This window comes from Mytilus galloprovincialis, chromosome 6 (assembly GCF_965363235.1).
Source record: "Mytilus galloprovincialis chromosome 6, xbMytGall1.hap1.1, whole genome shotgun sequence".
Taxonomy (NCBI): domain Eukaryota; kingdom Metazoa; phylum Mollusca; class Bivalvia; order Mytilida; family Mytilidae; genus Mytilus; species Mytilus galloprovincialis.
Genome location: NC_134843.1, coordinates 25,694,307 through 25,720,647, shown reverse-complemented (window position 1 = coordinate 25,720,647; position 26,341 = coordinate 25,694,307). Strand labels below are relative to the sequence as shown.

The 26,341-nt window shown below is 32.2% G+C and overlaps 1 protein-coding gene across 1 annotated transcript; it reads right to left on the bottom strand.

Moving 5' to 3' along the window:
• LOC143079245 (activating signal cointegrator 1 complex subunit 2-like) lies at positions 1-26,219 on the bottom strand. Its single transcript, XM_076254481.1, has 17 exons — positions 26,074-26,219; positions 22,690-22,845; positions 17,197-17,255; positions 16,508-16,619; positions 15,825-16,022; positions 15,112-15,344; positions 14,501-14,575; positions 12,367-12,474; positions 11,970-12,035; positions 9,109-9,183; positions 8,668-8,866; positions 7,435-7,542; positions 6,820-6,923; positions 4,572-4,685; positions 4,000-4,200; positions 1,791-1,866; positions 1-400 (listed from the first exon to the last, which is right to left on the bottom strand). The coding sequence occupies exons 1-17, from the start codon at positions 26,149-26,151 to the stop codon at positions 110-112; spliced, it is 2,253 nt and encodes a 750-aa protein (XP_076110596.1). The 5' UTR covers positions 26,152-26,219; the 3' UTR covers positions 1-109.
• Positions 26,220-26,341: the final 122 nt, after the last annotated feature.

Sequence of the window (26,341 nt, the reverse complement as noted above, 5' to 3'; positions counted from 1 at the left end):
TGAAAATATGCTGATATGCTTGATTTTTTAATAATTTAAAATTCCATTGACATTTTGTCAATTAAATGTTTCTTCATATTGCACACACTAAGAAATAACCAAGATAAGTTTATGCCATCCGTTTTCTATCTGCTTGTTGACGTCGGTTTCCTCCCTTGTGCTGCTCTTTCCATCTCCTATTTTGTGAAACTTTAGCATCCTGACCTTGACCTTTTGGTTTCCCAACTACATCTCGCTTTCTTTCAGCACCATCTGGATTTGGAGGTCTATTTTGACCACGGTGATGACCTCTACCTCCTCTTCTCTGTGCCTGCCATCGAGCACGCTCCTCAGCTCTTTGTCTCAAAAGTGCTGGATTCTGACAAAACTCATCTCTGATTGGTTTATCACTGTCTGAATCCTATAAAGAGAAATTCAACCTTCACTAAAATGTCTTTGGGGTAAATTTAAGTTATATATTGTAGAGAAAAAAAATATCAATAGACTTTCATTACAAAATATTTCCTTCCCTTCAAAGTTTTTTCTGAAATATTTTGCATAACTCCTACCCAGAAAATATAGTTATTCACAGCTATAGTCGCCATCAGCTGAAATTTGGAGTGGTTATCGGTAAAAATAATCTTAAATATCAATCGGGTTCAGTTTTTTAAATTCCATTCATAAATCGCCAAAAGAAAAACCACTACTGACCTACCTTTTAAGTGATTGCACTGTGATAATCCTGACCTTCACATTTTCCAAGACGATTTTGAATGGTGGAATCAGCAATTGTTTTTACCAGAAGTGTTTCCGTGGAGTTCAAGTTCAGAAAATTTGCCTAAAGCCCGGGAAACTTTATCACATCAATGACAAGAAAATAACAGGAAACTCCGAAAGTGACGAATGTCATATGTAAACAAAGGATCCTCATAGAACTGAAGATGTCAAATTACAATGGAAAACATTCTGCAAAATGTGAAGGTCAGGATTATTACAGTGCGATCACTTAAAAGGTAGGTCAGTAGTGGTTTTTCTTTTGGCGATTTATGAATGGAATGTGAAAAACTATATCTCGAGTGAACGTGATTGATAGGTTAGATTATTTTTACCAATAACCGCTACGAATTTAAGCTGAGGGCGACTATAGTAAGTTGTTTATTATGCTTCTGATTAAATGTAACTTGCACTTTGTTTATTGTATTTCTCAAAATATAGCTTTTATTTGTTTTTCTTTACATTCATTGGTTGCAGTTTTTATTGACATTACCCCTTATCTTATTCAACCATTTGCAAGGGAGACTAATTATATCTAGAAGTGAGAAATTAAAATGGTTTGTAAATAGTTATATTGATAAGGCAAATCATTTCTTGAAGAATACCTTTGTAAAGTCAGAAATGAAATTTCAAATGAATTAATGTAGTTATACAATTACAATAAATTCTGCTACATTGACAACAACACTTATGGAAACTGCATCTTTTATTGTTAATATGACACATCTTGTTACAAAGTCTGTGTTAACGTTATCATAGACAAAGAATTTAAAAGAAGGATTCTGAGGGAGTTACATCCCCTAGCAGCTGTAATGTTTATAGTGGAAATGTTAACATACAATTAAACCATCATTTTGTTTTATACTGATGTAGAAGGGAAATACATCTTACCAACAATGACTTGTTTTACCCTATTGGCATCTACATTAGAGCAATTTTCTTCGTCCTGGGGCCACAACCTCAGTAAAAATAATCCTTGAATAATCTTTAAAAAAAATCATTAGCAGAAACACAATATATATTTGTTGTTTATTTACCTCTGAATCAGACTCAGAATTATTATTTCCATCATCTTCCCTTTTGCCTCCAAGTATTCTAGGTGTTGTAAAAGGTCTGAAATAATAACATAAACAAAACTTGTCAATCAAATAAAAACTGTCAAGAAAACGATGTTTTCAAATCAAGTTTTAAAGATGTAAGAATAACTAGAGGCTCTTAAGAGCCTGTGTCGCTCACCTTGGTCTATGCGCATATTAAACAAAGGACACAGATGGATTCATGACAAAATTGTGCTTTAGTGATGGTGATGTGTTTGAAGTTCTTACTTTACTGAATCTTCTTGCTACTTACAATGATCTCTATCTATAATGAACTTTGTCCATTTGTAACTGAGGAAATTATTTTGTAAAAATTTACAAAAATTATTTGAACATTATTGCTGTTTACAGTTTATCTCTATCTATAATAGTATTCAAGATAATAACCAAATATGGCAATTTTTTTTTTAAAATTACCAATTGGGGGTGGGGAGCAACCTAACAACCAGATGTCCAATTCATCTGATAATTTTAGAGCAGATAGATCTTGACCTAATAAACAATTTAACACCCTGTCAGATTTGCTCTAAATGCTTTGGTTTTTTGAGTTATAAGCCAAAAACTGCATTTTACCCCTATTTTCTATGTTTAGCCATGGAAGCCATCTTGGTTAGTTGGCTGGGTCACCGGACACATTTTTTAAATTAGATACCCCAATGATGATTGTGGCCAAGTTTGGATTAATTTGGCCCAGTAGTTTCAGAGGAGAAGATTTTTGTAAAAGATAACTAAGATTTACGAAAAATGTTTAAAAATTTACTATAAAGGGCGATAACTCCTAAAGGGGTCAACTGACCATTTTGGTCCTGTTGACTTATTTGTAAATCTTACTTTGCTGAACATTTTTGCTGTTTATAGTTTATCTCTATCTATAATAATATTCAAAAAATAACCAAAAACAGCAAAATTTCCTTAAAATTACCAATTCAGGGGCAGCAACCTAACAACAGGTTGTCCTATTCATCTGAAAATTTCAGGGTAGATAGATCTTGACCTGATAAACAATTTTACTACAGTCAGATTTGCTCTAAATGCTTTGGTTTTTTAGTTATAAGCCAAAAACTGCATTTTACCCCATGTTCTATTTTTAGCCATGGCGGCCATCTTGGTTGGTTGGACGGGTCACCGGACACACTTTTTAAACTAGATACCCTAATAATGATTTTGGCCATGTTTGGTTAAATTTGGCCCCGTAGTTTCAGAGGAGAAGATTTTTGTAAAGTTACTGACGACGGACTCCAAGAGATTAGAAAAGCTCACTTGGCCCTTCGTGCGAGGTGAGCTAAAAATTTTATTGACCATGCTGAAATATTCCTTTTGAGGTTTTCTAGCAGTTATAAAAACAAACAAATAAATGGGGAATGTGTTTATGGGACAAATATGATGCCTGATCTTGCATTTTATATAAAGTTATAAAGGGACATAACTGAAGAACTGTAAAAGTGACCCTACCCAAATTTGTACTTGATCCAAGTTTTGTGGCAATAAGCATTGTGTATAATTTCATAACATTTGTTTGAGGCAAACTTAAGTTACAAAACAAGACAAGTTTATTAATACACCCAGGCACACAGTGTGCAACAAGAGCAACAGAATATATATAGTATACAAAATACAGAAGGGAAAAGAAAATTCAGCAATTTTTTCCATTTGTAAAGGGGTATAACTCTAGAACAGTTAGAGTGACACCACCAAGTACAAACTTTATATGTATTTTGTGGTAATAAGAATTGTGTATAAATTTCATAATATTTGGTTGAGGCAGACTTAAATTAAAGAACGAAAACCAATTTTTTTTGGTCACACAAGGGTAAAATTTAATGCCCCCTTTGCTACATCAAGGGCATTAAAAAAAAGAAATGAGCTAGTAAAGGCGTCAATGAAATTGTGTAATTTCATCAAAGCATGAAATATTAAACTCTGTCATCCCGCAAAACAAATATATACGTTAAGGGCTATTCCATTAAAATGTATATGGGAGGGTAGGAAGGGACTTTCAAAATATCCCTACAACGAAGAACCAATTTTTAGATAATTTTGTATAATTTTAATAGTTGCATACTGAAAAAAGACACATGACCCACAATCAATAATTAAACTTCCCTTCCTACCCTCTCCCATACATTTTAATGGACTCTCCCTAACCAACCTTCTAGCTGTGAGTTCATCCGCAGAGTCAGCATCAAATGCTCCGACATTATTGGTATCATACGTGTCATCATACTCATCATCATACATATCATTCTCATCCCTGTTCACTTCCTCCATCTGGTACCCATACATCTCATTCAGCTGATTCTTCATGTCTTCTGATGGTTTAATATCCAGATCTACCTTGTCTGATTTGCTACTGTAAATTTGAATAAAATAAGTTTTCATTGTCAATATTCATTTTAGGATTTGAAATAATTTCCATTCCTATAAAATTGTCATTTTAAAGGAAATCTTTATTCAAAGTAAAAATAAAACATGGATGAAGTTAAATCTCAAAATGTTAAGTCACTTACTTATCCTGTATGGTTTCATTTACTTCAAAAACAATTCTGAATTCAACACAGCCACCTGGACTGCTTATTTGCAAGAATTTGGGTTGTCAAAATTGTTTGAATACTCCTGTTGTAGATTAAAGATGCTTCAGAATGAACCCTCGCAAAAATATTTTCTCTGATTCACCATCTTAAAGGTGTCTAACATCCTGTACGGTTCCAGTAGATAACTTACCTTTTTCCTTTGTGAATTTTACTTGTGTCAATATCATCTTTTCTGAATACATCAAATTCGTCATCATCAAATACATTGTGTCTCTTGGTAAGAACAGTCTCTTCTGGTTTGCTCCTGTAAAATATAAAAACAAATAGTGTTTCTTTTTCAGAAAAGTATCCTCTGGTTAAGTCCTGTGAAATATAAAACATAGTGTTGCTTGGTCAATGCTCCCTTATGTTTTGGTCCTGTGAAATATAAAACATAGTGTTGCTTGGTCAGTGCTCCCTTATGTTTTGGTCCTGTAAAATATAAAACATAGTGTTGCTTGGTCAGTGCTCCCTTATGTTTTGGTCCTGTAAAATATAAAACATTGTGTTGCTTGGTCAGTGCTCCCTTATGTTTTGGTCCTGTAAAATATAAAACATAGTGTTGCTTGGTCAGTGCTCCCTTATGTTTTGGTCCTGTAAAATATAAAACAAAGTGTTGCTTGGTCAGCGCTGTCCCTTATGTTTTGGTCCTGTAAAATATAAAACATAGTGTTGCTTGGTCAGCGCTGTCCCTTATGTTTTGGTCCTGTAAAATATAAAACATAGTGTTGCTTGGTCAGCGCTGTCCCTTATGTTTTGGTCCTGTAAAATATAAAACATAGTGTTGCTTGGTCAGCGCTGTCCCTTATGTTTTGGTCCTGTAAAATATAAAACATAGTGTTGCTTGGTCAGCGCTGTCCCTTATGTTTTGGTCCTGTAAAATATAAAACATAGTGTTGCTTGGTCAGCGCTGTCCCTTATGTTTTGGTTCTGTAAAATATAAAACATAGTGTTGCTTGGTCAGCGCTGTCCCTTATGTTTTGGTCCTGTAAAATATAAAACATGGTGTTGCTTGGTCAGCGCTGTCCCTTATGTTTTGGTCCTGTAAAATATAAAACATTGGGTATCTTTAGTGTCTACGTGCTTGGCCTGTAAAATATATTATTAATTAACTACACTGTTATTGGACTTAATATGATGAAAACTGCCTATGCAATATATTGTGTAAACTCGGCCAATACAGAATAACTTGGCCAATACAGATTTTTTTCTGTATTGGCCGAGTTTTTCTATATTGGCCGAGTTGACACAAGTGCAGAATTTCGGAACGTCTCTAGTTTTTACATCGAAAGTCATAAAAGAAACAGAAACTGAAAGTAAACAGTTGTTTTGAAGACGCAGTTGTAATTTAGTCATCTTAAACATGCTGAAAATGTCAGTATGGCATACATTTCAGACTGAAGATCACATTCATTTAAAAAAGTATTTTCAAAGCAGACGATAGAACTATTTCATGTTTGGGAAACGAGTAGATTATCACAAAGTTCATTTCTTGACGACCTCGGACCTGTTTACTTTCGCTCTATTTTTTTGTTGTAAACTGTCATTTATTTTTAATCCTGAACCAGGCATTCTGTAATTATGAAAATCTCTGTTCTTTGGTAATTTGGCTTATGGATAGTGGTATCAATATCAACTCCTGCATCATTGGCGAATCCAGGGTTGGAACCCCCCTTTTTTTGGCCGATCAATGCATTTGAATGGGGACATATAGTTGGAACCCCCCTCCCCCTTTTTAAAAATAACTGGATCCGTATATATTTTTAAATATATTCAATTTTTTTCTGCATATAAATACATGCAAAGGCAGTACCTTTCCAATTACTATTTCTGTGTTGCGTCTAAATTAAAACTGTAACACTTTATAGTGACTGAAAAGGGTAGAAAAATTCATCAGATAAGAAAATGCTGAAGACACCTGGAAACAGCACCAGATCATTATGTATTGCATCTAATAAAAAGAAACAAACTGAGATTTGTATAGTTCTACTTCAAGGTAAAAATATTTATCTCTTTTAAAATGAAATTAAAAAAATATTGTAACACTGTAGTTAATAAATAAAGATACTATTACATGTATTTCTGTATTGGTCTTGTTATTGGTCCTCGGCCAGCTGTATTGGCCTTCGGCTTCGCCTCAGGCCAATACAGCAAGCCTCGGACCAATAACAAGGCCAATACAGAAATACTTACGTAATAATATCATAAAATATTGTGTCTCTTGGTCAGAATAGTCTCTTCTGGCTCAGTCCTGTAAAATATAAAACATATAATCTCTAAAATAATAGTGACAGTATACCACATTTCAAATTGTTATTTCAAAACAGGTTTGTTCACCTAAAAATTGAGATTTCATTAAATAAAAAGATAGGTGTAGTGATATGTTTCAATGGACCTACCTTGGAAGAGTTCTATCAATTTCTATTAAAGATGGTGGTAATCTTTCTTCTAGCACGGCATTAATTACTTTCTCCATGCTGTATCCCATCTCCTCAAAACATAACTGAAAAGGGATAAATTTCAAGATTACTTTTACACATTTTATTTACACTTTTGCAATTTTTATTCAGGAGTGTTATCAGTGGTGGTCTTTTATCATATCTTAATACTTTTTTCATTTTGAAAATTTGATTTTAATGGCAGATCTTTTATATTCTGTCAAATCTATTTCCAAACACTTTTTCCGACATTATAATTACTGTGGATTCATCATTATTTGTTGGATACCAGTTATCGTGTATTTCATTGGTACAGGTGAACCACAAAATTAAATGTTCAACGAAAAACAAATTAACTATAGGCTTGTATGTATACTTCATCAAAACCACGAAATTAAATATCCACGAACCTGTCAGTTTTCCTTAATCCACGAAAATTGGCACCCAAGAAAATAAATGAATCCACAGTAAGTGCTTGACATATTATATAATAATCTGCATATTGTTAAGATTGTATGTTTGAAATGAAATATATGAACTACAAAAACTAGTCAAACTGATATATTTATGCTTTACCTCTATGAAACCCTCTCCAAGATCTGGTAACAAATCTTTAACTGAAGAAATTAACGAATCCAGTTCTATTCCAGTCTTCCTTGGCTCACTACAGGCTCCTTCATATTCCTACAAAAGGTGGTTTAAAAAAACATAATAAGATAGTCTCTTCCTCTATTTTTTTTATCATTTCTACAATCTGCAGTGATGTGGGAATAAATACTGTAAACAAACCAACAGAATAAATATATATTTCATTTTCTGAAAAGAAAATAAAAGGAGTAGGTCCGGTAAGGGCCGATTTTGGCCTGAAATTTCAGGTTCATCTAACGAAAGTTTTTGGACACTTTTTCAACACTTAAGTGTCTATTTCAATTGATTCGATTAGTTTATGTGAAAAACGCTCTGATTCAAGCTCAAATATGAAAAATCTATCAAATATGCCAAAAAACGTCACTTTTCAGATGGTTGTCAAAAATGAAAGTGGCCGCATCCGTGTTCATCCTCAACCTTTATATATGTTTTGTATTATCATCAAATACAACTTACATTTCAATATTATGAATGAACACGAATGCGGCCACTTTCATTTTAGACGGAAACCGTCTAAAAATTAACCAAAATGCTAAAATTTTGAAGATTTCAGCAATTTAGCATGACTTAATAATGCTAGAACGCGAGATTTGTGCATTGTATTGTCAAAAACAGCTCATATTTATGAAGCAGAAGCAATTTACTTTCCAAAATATAGCTTAACGATTACATTTTCACAATTTTCTAAAACTGCTATATTTTGGGGCCAAAAAGGGGTCTTACTGAACCTTCTCCTTTAATCGATTTAGTAATAAGAGCAGATTGATTGGCTCAAAACTAAAATAATGTGTCCCGATTGAGTCACATATTATGTTTTCTTGTAATATCTTGTATTCTAGTGGATTAAAAAGTTGGCTCAGCTTTTTAATCTAGCATAAAGTAAGGTTTTCTGTTTAATCTATTGGTATGATAATGTGATAAAATAGGTCAGACACAATGGGAGTAAATTAAACCAATGCACTTAAATAATAAAATATAAACATGGTATAGTGATAATCATCACCATAAAAAATCTACAGTAAAACCTGTATAAACCGGCTGGCTATGGGACTATGAAAAAGGGCCGGTTTGGACAGTGAGCTGGTTTATTCAGGGTCTGGTTTACTCAGGTTTTACTGTAGTTTCATCTTCATTAGTTGTTCCAAAGAACTTATTTCCTACACTATAAGATGCAGCAAAATCATCTTTTGTGTTCTGGTTCCCAGCAGGTGTCCCTCCTGCTGCTACTAAAGGTTCTGGTGATCCGTCTGGACTGGTTCTTCCTCCTCTATTCATTCCTCCTGTTGGTTTCCTCCTCTTACCATAGGTGGCAAAAGCTGAGTGAACAGCTTCTTGAATATACTGGATCCTTGTTTCATCACTATTACATGAGCTAAGGAACAGCAAGTTTGCAACCATGTGAAATTAAAGTGCATTTTTTATTAATTTTATTAAGTTTCTACTGTTAATTAATTTAAACATAATTTAAATAAACAAATTCAATCTTGCAAACACTGTAATAATCAAAATTATCGAATAAACAAATGCGACATTGATATATTGCTATTTTGTTACTCTGATGTTTCATTGAATTTGGAATTTATAAAATATCATAAAGGATACACATCACAGGTAGACTGTGTTATGATATCTAGATACACTTGTACTTGGTAAGACCCATCAAAGTCAGCAAGAAATCTGAAATATAACAAAAGATTCATCAAAAATAAGAAATTAGAAAGTGTTATTTTGTGTCAGTCAGTTTTTATTGGTGGAGGAAGCTGTAGTGCCCAGAAAGAACCATCAACCTTTGATTATCTTTAATATTTCCATTTAAAGTTATTGGACACATGTGTTTTGATTTCAATGGTTACCAAACTAGAGGCTCTCAAGAGCCTGTGTCGCTCACCTATATTTACTGATGCTTTGTAAATCATGTGAAATAAGGTTAAAACATAATTAATAGTATTAGATATTAGATATTATCAGATACTATAATGATATCTAAGATATAACCCAAAATTTCCTTAAAATTACAAATTTAGGGACAGAAACCCAACAACAGGTTGTCGAATTTGTCTGAAAATTTGTGGGCAGATAGATTTTAATCTGATAAACATTTTTTGCCCCTATCAGATATGCTCTAAATGCTTTGGTTTCAGAGATACACGCCAAAATCTACATTTTACCCCTATGTTCTATTTTTAGCCATGGTGGCCATCTTGCTTGCTTGGCTAGGTCACCGGACACATTTTTAAAACTAGATACCCCAATGATGATTGTGGCTAAGTTTGGTTAAATTTGGCTCAGTAGTTTAAGAGGAGAAGATTTTTTGTAAAAGATTACAAAATTGTATAAAAATTGTTAAAAATTTACTATAAAGGGCAATAACTCCTTACGGGGTCGACTGACAATTTTGGTCATATTGACTTATTTGTAGATCTTACTTTGCTGAACATAATTGTTTTTTACAGTTTATCTCTATCTGTTATAATATTCAAGATAATAACCAACCAGGTGCTCCGCAGGGCGCAGCTTTATACGACCCCAGTGGTTGAACCCTGAATAGTTGGGGCAAATTTGGTCACAATATTCAAGTTTGATTTTGTCTGAATTTGGATTGTGATAAAATTTTTGACATAATATAGGTTTTTGTCACAAAATTAATGTGGTCAAAGATCTAACAAATCTATTGCACAATACTGTGCATTTGAAGATTTCTTCTTGAAACTTTTTGGAAAAAAAAGGAAGCCCTTCAAAAAATGGTAAACAACCCCCCCCCCCCCCCAACTTTTTGAACCCCCTTGGAGCAATAACCCTTAAACTCAATCCAATGCTTTCCATTGCAGTATTGAACCTTGTAGTACAATTTCAGAGAGATCCATACACTTAAACACAAGTTATTGTCATGATTGTTTGGAAACTAGAAACATGCTTCTTTTTGGCCCTTTTTTGGCCCCTAATTCCTACATATTTTGGGCAATTAACCCAAAACTTAATCTCAGCCTCCCCTTTGTTATATGGTACCTTGTGGTACAATTTCAGAGAGTTCCATACAATTACACATAAGTTATTGTCTTGAAACTAGAAAAAAGCTTGTTTTGACCCCTTTTTGGCCCTTAATTCCTAAACTTTGGCTCCATAACCCCTAAAATGAATCCAAACCTTCTACTTGTGGTTTTAAACATTGCGGTATGATTTCAGAGCAATTGAAATACTTCTACACAAGTTATTATCCTGAAACTAGAAAAATGCTTGTTTTGGGCCCCTTTTGGGTCCCTAATTTCTAAACGGTTGGGACCATCATCCCCAAAATCAATCCCAACCTTCCTTTTGTGGTATTGAACCTTCTGAAAAAAATTCATGAAGATCTATTCACTTAAACTAAAGTTATTATCCGGAAACCAATGTGTCTTCGGACGACGACGCAGACGACAACATCATACCATTATATGATCCCAAAAAAATTTTGGGGTTGTATAAAAACTGCAAAATTTCTTTCAAATTAACAATATAGGGGCAGCAACCCAACAACAGGTTGTTGGATTTGTCTAAAAAATTGTGGGAAGATAGATCTCAATCTGATTAACAATTTAACTCCCTGTCATATTTGCTCTAAATGCTTTAGTTTCCGAGATATAAGCCAAAAACTGCATTTTACCCTATGTTCTATTTTTAGCCATGTCGGCCATCTTGATTGACAGGGGGGGTAATCGAACACATTTTTTAAACTAGATACCCTAGTGATGATTGTGGCTATGATTGGTTAAATTTGGTCCAGTAGTTTCAGAGGAGAAGATTGTTGTAAAAGATTACAAATGGAATAAAAATTGTTAAAAATTCGACTATAAAGAGCAATTACTCCTTAATGGGTCAACTGACAATTTTGGTAATGTTGACTTATTTGTAGATCTAACTTTGCTGAACATTATTGCTGTTTACAGTTTATCTCTATCTATAATAATATTCAAGATAATAACCAAATACAGCAAAATTTCCTTAAAATTACCAATTCTGGGGCAGCAACCCAACAACTGGTTGTCGGATTAATCTGAAAATTTCAGGGCAGATATATCTTGACCTAATTAATATTTTACCCCATGTCAGATTTTCTCTAAATGCTTTGGTTTCAGAGATATAAGCAAAAATCTACATTTTACCCCTATGTTCTATTTTTAACCGTGACGGCCATCTTGGTTAGTTGGCCGAGTCACCGGACACATTTTTTAAACTAGATACGCCAATGAAGATTGTGGCCAAGTTTGGTTAAATTTGGCCCAGTAGTTTAATAGGAGAAGATTTTTGTAAAAGTTTACGGACACCGGACGCCAAGTGATGAGAAAAGCTCACTTGACCTTTCAGGTCAGGTGAGCTAAAAATGTACCTCCTTTATAAAGTTTCATGCTTTTAAAAGAAGACTGCATTACAACAAGTAGTTCATACAAAGTTCTGTTAATTCCATGAGACCTTGATGTCATACAAACCTTCTGTCTCCAAGTAAGCTAGAAAAAGTTTCTATAAATCCTTCTATACAGTCAGTATTCTTTGCACTACAGAAAAAATAAAATACATATATCATTGTTTATATCAGATTGTTTTATCAAGGGCAAATGTTACAGTGTCGATCCCACAGTGATTTTTTGACAAAAATTTGCATAAAAGCTAGTTTTCACCTAAGCAATTCAAATATTAATATAAAACAAACCTTCATGTGCTACTTTATAAATAGGTCAAAATTTTAGACATTTAATCAAAATTATGTTCTTTTGGACATTTTTATCGATATAATGGGTTTTATTTCATGAGGAAATCACAGTAATTTAATGCAACCAATGCATTAAACCAGGTCTATATGCAGAAACAGGTTTAAACATAACAAACCTCTGATCTAAAACAGGCTGTATGAAACAGTGGGTGACAATAGAATTCACAACCTTCATAAACGAAACAGAGGCTTGCTTTAATTTTCTTTTTAGTAACTTCTGATGGCTGTGAAAATAAGAGATATTGCATAAGAAAAGCAAACAACAAATCAACTATGTAACATAAAGAAATATATAAGAAAACATAACTGCAACACATATATATATGGGTCAATATAAAAAAAAGTACGAATTTCGACGAGGTAACATTTTGAAAAATGATGTCATTGTTTAAAACATTTAAAAGTGTTCCGCTATTCTATAGTATGGTAGCAACGATATTCAGAAATATGCAATGGGAAAAATGAAGAGTTCCTTCAATTTTAACAATTTTAGGTCATGCTTTGATAGAATCGTGTCAATGGTGTTACCAATTTAAAGCATACATTTAGCTGCTAAATATTAATGTTTAACATCAAACAACTGTTCCAATTTGTTGTTTAGGTTAAAATTACGACTTATTGACATTATTCATATAGCTGTACATTCTATTCAAAAATAATTTCAAAATACATTGTCGTAAAAAAGTTGGCTATCCTAATCATGGCCGTTGTAAATACTAAAATATGAACTTAAAATGAATATATATGAATTGTGTAAGATTAAATGATAATAATATACCTAATCCTTCGCACACGACCTAAAAACACTTATAATTATGAATGAAAATAAAAAAATGTCGCATTTTAATATAGTAACACCACTGACCCTTCAGTAACTCAAATGACACAAAATAATCACCATTGACATCACATTTCAAATTTTACCTTTATTAAGTTATGAACACAGAGCCAAGAACACCGAGCAAAATAAAAAGATAAAAAAATAATTCTTAGGCTAAAATATCTCAATTTATATAACATAACATCAATAACTAAAAATGTCAATAGTGTTACTAAATAGTGTCATTGGTGTTACCAGCATACATCAGTTTGTGAAAACTTTGTATATGTAATACATGATATTGTTAAAACATTGTTAAATAAGTATTGTTTTTCGTAAATAATATGATGTTTCGTTTGTTAAGCATGAAAGAAACACAAAACAATGCTGATTGTCATGATATATTCAGTGGTGTTACTAAACTGGTCAATGGTGTTATTTTATCAAAATGGTCTCCCCATTGACAGTAACACCAATGATTTAAGGTGTATTTTAAGATTTAGTTACGAAATAAGTGCTCCATTCCCCTATTCTATATGTTGTTCCTGGTGCATGTTTCTTTAATCAATATATTTCATAATTCAAAGTTCAGGAAATTTTTTCAAAAAACGATTTGTATAAGGGTACACCATGGACACTATTTTCAATTATGATATAGCTTTTGCTTACTTTTAAGATTTTTTCACTAAATTTTCAACATAATTGTTTGGTTTTTTTTGCAAAACATGCTTACAGGTAATATTGCTAAGAGAGAAACTGTTGTAAATGCCCAATTCTTGCGAAAGATAACTCTTACACTACTAATTTGTCCTTTGGTTACACCATTGACTTAGAAAATGTAACATTTCCTTTTGGTGAATTTATTTATTATAAAACCAACATACACCTCCTAAATCATTAAAAAAAATGTTTGTATGTATCAAAATGCAATAAAAAGTGATAAATCAAAAAACAAATCATATGAATAATAGTCCTATTTCAAGTCTGAAAGGATTTATAGTAAAAAATAACCGTTAATTCTGGCTATCTCCAAGGGTTTAAGAAAACATTAAGGATGTTTTTATAACATTTCATACTGTAAACTGTATATTGTGTATCACAAAACATTCATATCTAACATATGTAAGTGTTATTTTGATATATTTTCATGTCTGTGACTTAAAAAGACCCAATAACATAGTTATGCATGTTTTTTTGATAATGACCCATATAGGAAAACACCAGCTCAAAATCATAGTTTCAGTTGGCAAGATATTTAAAAATATTTAAGATATATAAAATTATCAACAAAATCCCTTGTTAATGCATTTGAAGTATTATGTTTGAATATTTGAAAGTTTTATAAACATATTCATTCATTCATTCATTTTCAAGTTGAATCTAAATGAATTAGGAATAAAGACAAATATTTCCTTAGTCTAAAAACTTACTCTTTATTTTCAAACATTCTCAACTTCAATGCTTGAGAGATTTCGGGAAACACAACATCATAGAACTCTGCTAACCTGGAAATCATTAGAAGTATAAAAAAAATATTCTTTTTTAAATGTATACATGAATGTATGTAAGAATATAACATAATAAGATCTAATCTCAAGCAACAAGATATCATCTGTTTTATTATTTTGTTTTACTAAATAGCAAGGAGAAAGGCATTTACAATATTGAAATAATTTTAAAATATATGAATTCAAATTGTCATTACCATTTTGCTAAAAATATTTATTTTAAGCTAACCAAGATTATGGAGAAATTGTTAAGTTGACACATCATAACTCAAAGTTTGTTTTAAATCGGAAAAAAACTTCAGAAGTCATTTTATTACCCTCCCATCTAATTCTTAAAAGTGCTCACACATTACAACTAATCACTGCTAATCTGCTGACCAAATGTTAAGTCATTTTGTTTAGTAGTTTCTATGAAAAGTGTGTAAAAATATTTGTTGGACTAAAAAAAGGAATGTTGGAAAAAGTTAAATGCAATATTGCCCCTTCTTTTAGAGGCGGTTTAAATACTTCTCTTTTAAGCAACTCAGATTTACCTTGGTATAAAGTGTTCTTCAAGGAACAGATCACATGACTGAGGATGGATTTCCAGAAAATTTGCCAAGGTCAAGGCTATATCTGCTAAATATAGAACAATATCCTGGAAATCAGAGATAATCATGTTTACTAATGGAGAGGTATCTGTCCTTGGACTGCTTAATTTCTGTGGTGACAAGCTTCCATGTTTGTCTATTGAAATTCCACATTTTTCTGCAATATCATGAAAGACCTACAATAAATGTTAATCAAAATTACCAACAATTTCATTACGTTTACTACATATATATATTTTCATCTGAGTTTTGAAAAAATCAATTCAAAAAGTTTGTCTTATTTACATGCATAAGATGAAAAAAAACAAACAAAAAAAACAATAAATACATTTTCAAGAATTATTGTCAAAACTGTTTGTTCATGGTTTTCAAGTTTAATGTTTGTATGTAGATTTTAATTTTAAATGGGTTTTTAAAACATTTCACATAATCAAGCAATGGAAATAATCATGATAATGGTTTTCATTATGTTTGCTAAACTATGATTTCATGAAATCCCTGAGTATTAGTGAATTAGATTTCTTCCATTGTGTTGTATCATTACATTTATCTTCATTTACTTTAACAATCCATTCAAATGTTTTATAAACATTCATTCTTTTTGTATACTTTTTCTTATGACATTTTACATACAACTGATAATAGGAACACATTACCTGTATGACTGTAGGAATAGCACAGCGTAAATCATCATTATATTTCGGTTGTTGTGTAAAAATGTTATCTACCATCTTTGTCAACAGTGGACCATTTCCCTCACCATACAGTACACAAAGGTCAAATATCTTAGGAATGTCAAATAAAAAGTTTTCATACACAATCTCTCCAAACACACCAGGAGTTATATGATGTTCCTACAATGAAAAATACAGGATAACTTAACAATAAATTTGACATTTGTCCAATCAGGACTGTAATTGTTGAAATAGACTATAACAAGCAGAGCAATATTCTTGATAAGAATATAAATAAAAGAAGCTTGAATTAAAAAAGAAAAGGAACATTTTCATTGTCTTCAATATTGTCATCATCATCATCATCATGTTGCTCAAAATAAGTACAAACTTATGTGAGAATGACATGGTATCAATAAAAGGTATTTTTTTTACAATATATGATCTTACTCTGAGGTATAAACTTTTAAGAAACTATATAAATGCAAATAATTAAATCAGTATTTCTTTAAACATATTGACTTCAAAGTAAAAGCTTAAAAGATTCTGGTAGAAGAGATTTCATGATAATAATAGAGATCTACTCATCAATTTTGGAATGTCTACAATAAATTCCAATTAGTGACACATTAAAATCTAACAGTAAATAAGACAATTCTGTATACCTGTGATTCTTTAAATGTTGCCATTCTCAAACATGTCATGAACACCAGTCTATGGACCTCATTATGTATGGACTGTATGTCATCTGTCAAGTGGTATATTACATCATAGGACCTGTTAACATGAAAATAGTCTTGGAATTATTTTAATTTTATACGGCATGAAAGATGTTTTATATTTCTAGCTTTGAGTTTTTTAGTACATTAAGACAGATGATTTATTGATTTAGCATGTTTAAAGTTAACTAATGCCTACATTGTAAATACAAAAAAATAAAATGTTTTAAAAAGTAAATTTCTTTTCTCTTGGAAAGTTACAATTTAGTTCAGAACCTAATAATGTACTTGATAATTTATAAGTTTGTGCACTGAATCACAAAGCACTTGTACAACTTGAAATAGGGTACTGACTCCAAAATTGACGTTAACTGATTTGAATAGTTAATTTTGAACATTATATAACCTTAAAGTTGTACAGTGATAACAAAAGAAACACTTTCAAATGTATGTAAGTACTTTTAATTTATTTACCACATTTTCTTATATCATGAATGTTAAGAGTTTATATTGATGTTGAAAATAACTTTAACAAAGTCTTAAAGATGGATATGCATCACAAAGTAAATGACATAATCATATTAAAATGGTTTTCATCTATTTTTGAATGAAACATTAAGAATATAATTACTCACCTAGGTGAAAATCGCAGGTATGTATCCAACAAATTTTGTAAGGTGCTATCATGTATCACCTAAAACAAAACAAATATATATATAGCTTGTTAAATCAATTTTTCATTAATAGCAGAAATAATATGGGAACGAAGTCCCCAATAACGGTAGAAAAATCAATAACAAATTTATTTTTTTTAAATCGGGAAGATTTTCCCAAATTTTTCATTCTACTAATGAACTCATAATCGTTAACTTTTTTTTCAGATCTACTTCCTGTTCCAGTCTTGTTGCTTCCTGTTCCGGTCTTGTTGGCATGAGACTTTGAATAAAATGTATATTTATCAACATATCAACAAATATAGGAAGGAATTCAACACCCAATCATTTTTAATAATTGTTTTATATGAAAAAAAACGTTACCTGATAACAGCGTTTCTTTGTTTACATTGAATATGACGTCATAACTTAAATAACGTCACAATTAAATCCCTAACAACGGAACCAATATCGGAAGCGTTACGGTATTTTCGTTTATCAACATGTTTGAATAAGAAAAAAAAATAATAGACTTCGTCCTCATTCACAGGTAATGCCTGCCTCATATTACTTGTAAGTTGTATATACAAAACAATACCTTGGTGGAGCATTAGACAAGATATCACTAATTTTAAAGGAGATGTATACTAATTGATGAATCACAGCTTAATGTCCAACAGCAAATATTATATACATGACTAGATGTACATATCATATACCTGTTCAGCAGCAAATATTACATGCATTTCCAGCAGTAAATATCAGATTTATGCCCAGCGGAAAATATTACATGATCACTGTGCTTAAACGGCTGTGGGTAACTTAAGTTACCCACAGCCCAAGATGGCGGACTCTAAACTCGTTGATATTTAATTCATACAAAATGTACCTTTTGCGACGTTTTTCATCCAGAATGTAAATATTTATAGGATTATTGAATAAAGAAATGACTAACAATTACCATAAATTTGTTAATATAGAGTTCACTAAAGCACAAGGTCAACTTTAAAAAATGCATAAGATGTCCGTAACTTTTTGATCGAAACTAAGCAGACTGTCCGTAACTTTATTTTTAGATGTGGGTAACTTTTGATTTAAAATTTTAAGAATTATAATTTCAACAATTAGAAGACAATTAACATCATATTTGTAACCTTCGCGGCCGTTTATACTACTCATTCACCACCAAATGTGATTTTATTAACGCATCATACTTACACCACAGAAGTTTTATGTGGGGTTTGTGGTACTCCATCCTGGTTATGGTTTGAACTTTTATTTACTGATGTGCGTCTTATCGACGTTTTTCGCTTGTCAGACCAAGGTTTTTCCATACTCTTTAATGTTTTGAGTTTAATTATATGTTTGCGGTTTACCTTCACCTCTGTTTCTTTCTATGTGTATTTTGATGAATACTCTTTGACGCGGCTCGGTATTTATACATCCCACCAGTTAGTTATAGTGTTATGATTTTTTGAATATGTTTCCTAGTATGTTTTTTTCTCTCTTTGTATGTTATCAGGGGTTGTTAGACTATTAAATTACTCTTTTGTCCTACGTAGTTATTTATATTTTTATATACTACAAGTACACACCCGTGATATCACTGGTCCGTAACTGAATTAAAGTATACAACTATGCCTAAGCCTTATTTTAGTAATTGGTATTGTCATCTGATAAAGTCATGTCGATTGTAAGATACACAGTTTTCTCTGCTTTCAAATCTTTCTGTTTGAACCCGTCGACCTGGAACTTGTCAATTATTGGTAATATTAATTATTTGGAAAACAAAAGGTCCTGGCTATCCAGGAATGGAGTATTTTTTAATCAACATCATTGTCCCATATTTGTTATCTTAGAAAGTCTTGCTGATTGCTGAATAAAACTACAATTGGGAAAAATTTGACAAAGATTGAATTTAGTAGTGTCGGCCCTTTGATTATGACCTCTGTATATAGCAAAATCCTAAATACACCGTTTCGTGGCGCGCCTGTCAAATGCGGAACGTACCCTTTGATTATGACCCGTGTATATAGCAAAATCCTAAATACACCGTTTGGTGGTGCGTCTGTCAAATGCGGAACGTACCCTTTGATTATGACCCGTGTATATAGCAAAATCCTAAATACACCGTTTGGTGGTGCGCCTGTCAAATGCGGAACGTACAGATAAGGTAATAGGTAACAGGTGAATATATTATTGGTATCGGTATTGGTTTTGACCCGGAACTTGTTAATTATTGGCAATATTAATTATGTGGAAAACAAAAGGGTCTGGAGTGGTGTAATTTTTAATCTACACCATTGTCCTATATTGGCTATATAATGAGTTGAATTCTTTGATTTGTCGTTTTTACCCGATGACGGCTGACAAATTGGACCTCGTAATTTTAGTATTATAGATGTCGAATTGTTACACTATGTTGACTGCTCTTTTCCTTTTATTGTCACTGACTTTTACCTATTGTGTCTTTTAGTTTTATTCAGTTTAATGAGATTTAATGCAACTTGCATACAACTTGCATAAATATGCAGCTAGCTGGAAAACTAGGTTTATTCATTTATACAAAATGTCCATTTTTTTTTTTTTTTTTTTTTTTAAAGTTTTCCCATTTACTGTAAAGCTTGGCCAGGGTGCCGCAATATCACCGTGCGCAACGTCCCAGTGTGTCCAGATTGACACCCCTTTTAATTTACTGTCAATGCTGATGGGATTTGTTTTTGTGGGGATGAGAGAAAAGTGTTTTTGGCTTTTTCAAAAAGACGGGAAAAGTTTGTGCACTTAAGTCTCGTATAGTCTATCCACTGCATGCCTGGGCAATTTGGGTTCCCCTCCAAAATCCTGGATTCACGCTACCCTTGTCGTTGCTGGCAGATAATCAGTAAGTGTATACATGCTACATGTATGTGTAAAAAATACTTGTGTAGTCTACTTGTTCAAAAATAAAAACGAACAATGATGTTTCAACAGTTTATCTGCTATGATCGGAAACAACCCTCCGAACTAGGCGATTCGGGTACCCCGACGTTATACAAAATGAGACCCGAGTTTTGCGGATTTATCGTGATTTTTTTCATATTTTTCCCAATTTTGTCTTCCATCGATACAATGAATTATATTATACTAGACATCTACTTCGTTTTGTGAATATATATTCGATGCAATCACTATCATCAGATTAAACATAACATCCGCGTATGTCGATTCTTTGAAAGTTACGGACATCACTATTGGTATGATGAAAAAAGTTACGGACAAGTTGTTTTGAAGTTACGGACAGCCTAAGTGTTTTTTAAAATCGTGCTGTGATCGTTTATTTTGTAGAATTTAATCACCTTTCCAGTTTAGGGGTTTCCCTAAACGATTAATACAACTTTTAAATTCAATTGTTTAATTGATGCATTCGTGGTATTGGTATTCTATAGAAGAAAAGTATCTAACCGACGCAAGGCGGCTCCATCTTGGGCTGTGGGTAACTTAAGTTACCCACAGCCGTTTAAGCACAGTGATGATAGTACAGCAGCAAATATTACATGCATGTCTAATAGCAAATATCCAATACATGTCCAGCAGCAAATATTACATACATGTCCAGTGGAAAATATTACATGCATTCCTTGCAAAAAATATTAAATTCATGCAAAGCAGCAATATTACATGTATGTCCAATAGCAAATATCTAATACATGTCCAGCAGCAACTATTATATACATGTCATGCAGCAAATATCATACCCATGTTTTGTCACAAACATTACACATGTTACATGCATGTTCTGCAGCAAATATTATATCCATGTTTATAACGATAACATATTGATGTCATGGATGTGAATATATACCCTGCTTTTTACTAGATCAACACATTCAGTCTGATTTTGAAAAAGATTACATAAATCAGCATGAAGACATATGTACCTAAAACAAGAGTGCACAAGCTGAAATGTCTCGCCTTCTATACTAATCATTGATATTATGTTGATAGTCCTAAGTATAAATCTAAGCTTTATTACAACTGTCACATAAACTTAACATTAACCCAGATAACTAAACAAAGGCCACTGAACCTTGAAAATAAGGTCAAGGTCAGATGAACCATGCCAGGCAGACATGTACAGCTAACAATGCTTCTATACAACATATATAGTTGACCCATTACTTATAGTTTAAGAAAAATAGACCAAAACACAAAAACTTAACACTGTGCAATGAACCGTGAAAATGAGGTCACGGTTAAATAAAACCTGCGCGACTGACATAAAAATCTTAAATATTCCCATACACCAAATATAGTTGACCTATGGCATATAGTATTAGATAAAAAGACCAAAACTCAAAAACTTAACTTTGACCACTGAAACTGAATCATGAAAATGAGGTCAAGGTCGCATGACATCTGCCTGCTAGACATGTACACCTTACAATCATTCCATACAACAAACATAGTAGACCTATTGCATATAGTATGAGAAAAACAGACCAAAACACAAAAATTTAACTATAACCACTGAACCATGAAAATGAGGTCAAGGTCAGATGACACCTGCCAGTTGGACATGTACACCTTACAGTCCTTCTATACACCGAATATACTAGCCCTATTGCTTATAGTATCTGAGATATGGACTTGACCACCAAAACTTAACCTTGTTTACTGATCCATGAAATGTGGTCGAGGTCAAGTGAAAACTGTCTGACAGACATGAGTACCTTGCAAGGTACACACTTATCAAATATGGTTATCCTATAACTTATAAAAAGAGAGAATTCAACATTACCAAAAAATTTGAACTTTTTTTTCAAGTGGTCACTGAACCATGAAAATGAGGTCAAGGACATTGGACATGTAACTGACGGAAACTTTGTAACATGAAGCATCTATATACAAAGTATGAAGCATCCAGGTCTTCCACCTTCTAAAATATAAAGCTTTTAAGAAGTGAGCTAATCAGGATCAGGATCACTATCCCAATGTCAAGCTTTCTGCAACAAAAGTTGCAGGCTCGACAAAAACTAGGAGCCATTTAGTCTTTTATCTTATTCTAAATCCTAAATGTTGATATGTAAGATCAGTGATATACAGATATTACCATAATTACTAATCTATCAACTTCTTTAGTAATGAATGGACATGAAAAAATAAAGATAAATTCATATGTTTCATTTCCTTTTGATAGAAAATATAGAATGCATACGATATAGTTGTTGTAAATGTTTTAAAATATTCTATATATATATGGACAATGTAATTTGATGTTAAAGGAGGATCAATTCAATTAACAAACAATCTGTTTAGACTGCACAATTCATGACATGTAAAGGTATATGCATTAACCATACATGTACAAAATGTAGTTCAATAATGAGGGGCCCGGGACATAACAAGTTTTTGCTTGTTTTATCATGACAACAGGTACATCAATAGATTCTATATGTTACAAAACATTTAACTTTCATATTTAATGAAACAGCCTACCTGACACCAAAATTTATCATGGGGCTGTTGTAATAGCCAGTGTAGATCCTCAGAAATAAAGTTCAGTCTATCTTTCCATTCTTCCATGGTTGCTCCATTATTTACTGGTGGTGCTTGATACGAAACAAACTTTAAATCTTCTTTCCACCTTGGATCCTGTTAAAAAATACTCCTAAAATTAAATACAATTCATATTTCTGACACAGAATAAATGTGTGTGGTCTTAGAACTAAAAAAATTTATAATGGACATTCACCTGTTATCTTGGTTATGGTCCAATATCCAAAATCTAGATTCAGAAGATCGATTGGTTGATTTGTTGGTAATTGCTTTACACCGCATCAGCACAAAAAGGCTATATCGTGGTGAGTTAGTGTCAAATTCCAAGAAATAATTTTTCAAGAAATCAAATGAAGTGGATTTTTTGGAACGTTTGAACCTCAATATTTTCAAATACCAATGTCATATGATCAAGGCCCAAAATCTAAAATATTGTAATGCCATATAACTTGTAAGATGTAAAATTAATTGATGGTTTAATTATTATAATTTACTGTTTAGTTTTAAAAAAATAATTTGAATAATCAATTACATCATTGTATATGGGATTAGTTCTCTTTCCCAGTTAACACCTTCCATATACATGATATATAAGGCATATATTTGTCATGCCTGTGAGCATATATATTATATTTTTACAAAGAAATGCCTGTCATGTCTGTCTCATATACATTTTTAATATATATATACATGATATTAGTCAAAGACAAAGTTTAGCCTAAGTTAGTAAGTATACTTACAAAGTCATGTTTATACACTAAATCCATTGGATGTTGGATGTGTACTGATTGATAATTTAATAGGGTTGGCAAAGTATTACCTGCCCGGAAAAACCCAGGCGGGAATTCCCGGGTTTTCCCGGGCTGGGCAATACTCCCTGAAATTGGTAGTACTGGGTAATACTGGGCAATATGATTAGTTAAGCTTATTTCAACACAAAATAGTAAAGACTTGTTGTAGTTTCATAGTATTATAGCTAAATATATACATTTTATACAGATAACCATCATCATGATCATGGTCACCATTGAGAGTAATTTCTAGAAGATTAACAAATTCAATTTCATTCTTTTCTCCACTACTTCTATGTAGACAGAATACAATTTTTGAACATTTTAGGATACATGTACCTTGTAAATTTCCATGTATAGTTTCAAAAATCAAAACTTTAATAAAAATGAATTTATAGCAGTGTGTATGTGAATTATAAATTTGAATTTCTATGGAATCATATTGCTAAACATTTGCTAAATAAACACCCTACAGGCAAACAGGGTCAAGTCATTAACACTTATAGAAATGAAAAGGCTGAATATTGTTGTATAAACATCTCTATGTCCTAATCTGAATAATTTCTTATTAATTAGTGATGTATATATGAAATATGCATAAGTCATTTTTCTTACATTTTCTTGTTTATTCTTAATCTAAGATATATACATTTGAAAAATGAATTCTTTGAATTAAACAGTTTGACCAATCTAGATGGGATGGTGATTTAATCATGTTAATAGATATTTAGCATAATTATTGAGATAGGCCTTTTCCATTAATATTTGTTAAATGTGTGTCCACATGTATACTTGTCTCATAGTTGCTAGAATAGTACTTTTTCAAATATATACACTTGTATTATCAGACTCTCAAACAAGTAAACTTATTTATAAATCAAAATGTGTTTAAAAATATCTTAAATGTATTGCATTTGAGATTGATCACTGAATCTTCTTTTGAAATTCAGGCCAGTATTTTATATTACCCAGTATATACCCATTAAAACCCGGTTAAACCCGGGTTTTCCCAGTATTTCCCACTGGGCTGGGCAATACTCATAAAACCCAGGTTTTTACCATCCCTGGTCTTTGATGCACAATTTTTTTATTAGTTGTTAGTTGTTTTGAAGTAGCTGTCAGTATAACTGCCAGTACTCTCAGATCTGTACGAACTTCTTAAAGTGTCTTTTTGTTGTTGGGATAAACTAGTACATTTTGTAACCAGTAACTTCCACTTTGTGTTTTTGTTAGATGTATTTCTATTTGTATCCATCTGATGAGTTAAGCCTTTTTCAACTGATTTTTAAAGTTTCTTCTAATATTGTACTGTTACACCACTGTCCCAAATCAACATGATTAAGGGTAGGATTGGGATCCCGCTTACATGTCTAACCCCACCAAATTCTGTATGTATGTGCCTGTCCAACATGTCCAAAGTCAGGAGCCTGTAATTCAGGGCATCAGGTCCGTTCGTGCCCAATACACTTTCGCACCCTACATGTTCACACCTGGCACGTTCGCACCCAAGGTCTGTTTGCACTCTACACGTTCGCACCCAATTTTAATTCAAATTCCAGTTGAATAATTGGAAAATCGTGATCGTTGTTTTAAATTGCTTTGGTGTAAATACAATGAAATACTGAATGTATTTATAGCTTGGTATGAGTAAAACATTAACTAAAAGGTTTAAAATGAAAAACACAAAAAATAATTGTTTTTAACAGCTTGGTCCCTTTGATCTGAAACAATGAAACAACAAAATATAGGAACCAAAATATAGCAATACACTATTATAACCAAAACATGATAAAATTTATTCAACACACAAAAAAAAAATGTAGTCAGTATCTCACTTCATTTTGAAACAAGTCAATGAAACAAAGTTATAGCAATACACTAACCAAAACATGATTAAGAGTTATTCAACACAAAATAAAACGTTGGCAGAATCTAACTTTATTTAGAAAGGATTATTATTCTTTTTACCAATACACTATCAAATGATTATCCAAAACATGATTAAGATTTATTCAACAGAAGAAGAAAAAATGCGGTCTCACTTTATTTTGAGACAATGACTACAATTATACAAATAGAATACACTTGCTTACAAAGTTATTAAACACAAAACCAATTAAACATGGGCGCGAACATGTAGGGTGCGAACAGACTTTGGGTGCGCACATGTAGGGTGTGAAAGTGAAAGATAGCGAAAACATGAGTGGGTGCGAATGTGAATGGGCGCGAACGGACCCAGATTCGTAATTCACTGGTTGTGGTTTATTGGTGTGTCACATATTTGTTTTTCGTTCATTTTTTTGTACATAAATAAGGCCGTTAGTTTTTTCGTTGTTTTACATTTGTCTTTTCGGGGCCTTTCATAGCTGACTATGTGGTAAAGGCTTTGCTCATTGTTGAAAGTCATACGGTGACCTATAATTGTCATTTGGGGTCTCTTGTGGAGAGTTGTGCCATTAGCAATCATACCACATCTTCTTTTCTATATTAATAAGCTGAAACAGGTTATATAAAGGTATAATCGATACATTACCAACAGTGATACATTTTCTTTCCGTCCTTTATTTTCAACAATGACATTCTGCTTGTCTAATGGAATATTAAAATCCATCTTGCACTACAGACTGCAACTTTCACTTTAATGCAGGACAGTAAAGATAACTATTAAGATTTGATAATATTTCTGGGCAACATAAATATTAGAGTATTGTAATCATAAAATAAAATTAGCATCCTTTGAACTTTATTTGAAATATTATTTAAACTTTGCTATATATTTTTTTAATTAGAATTCCTCCTTT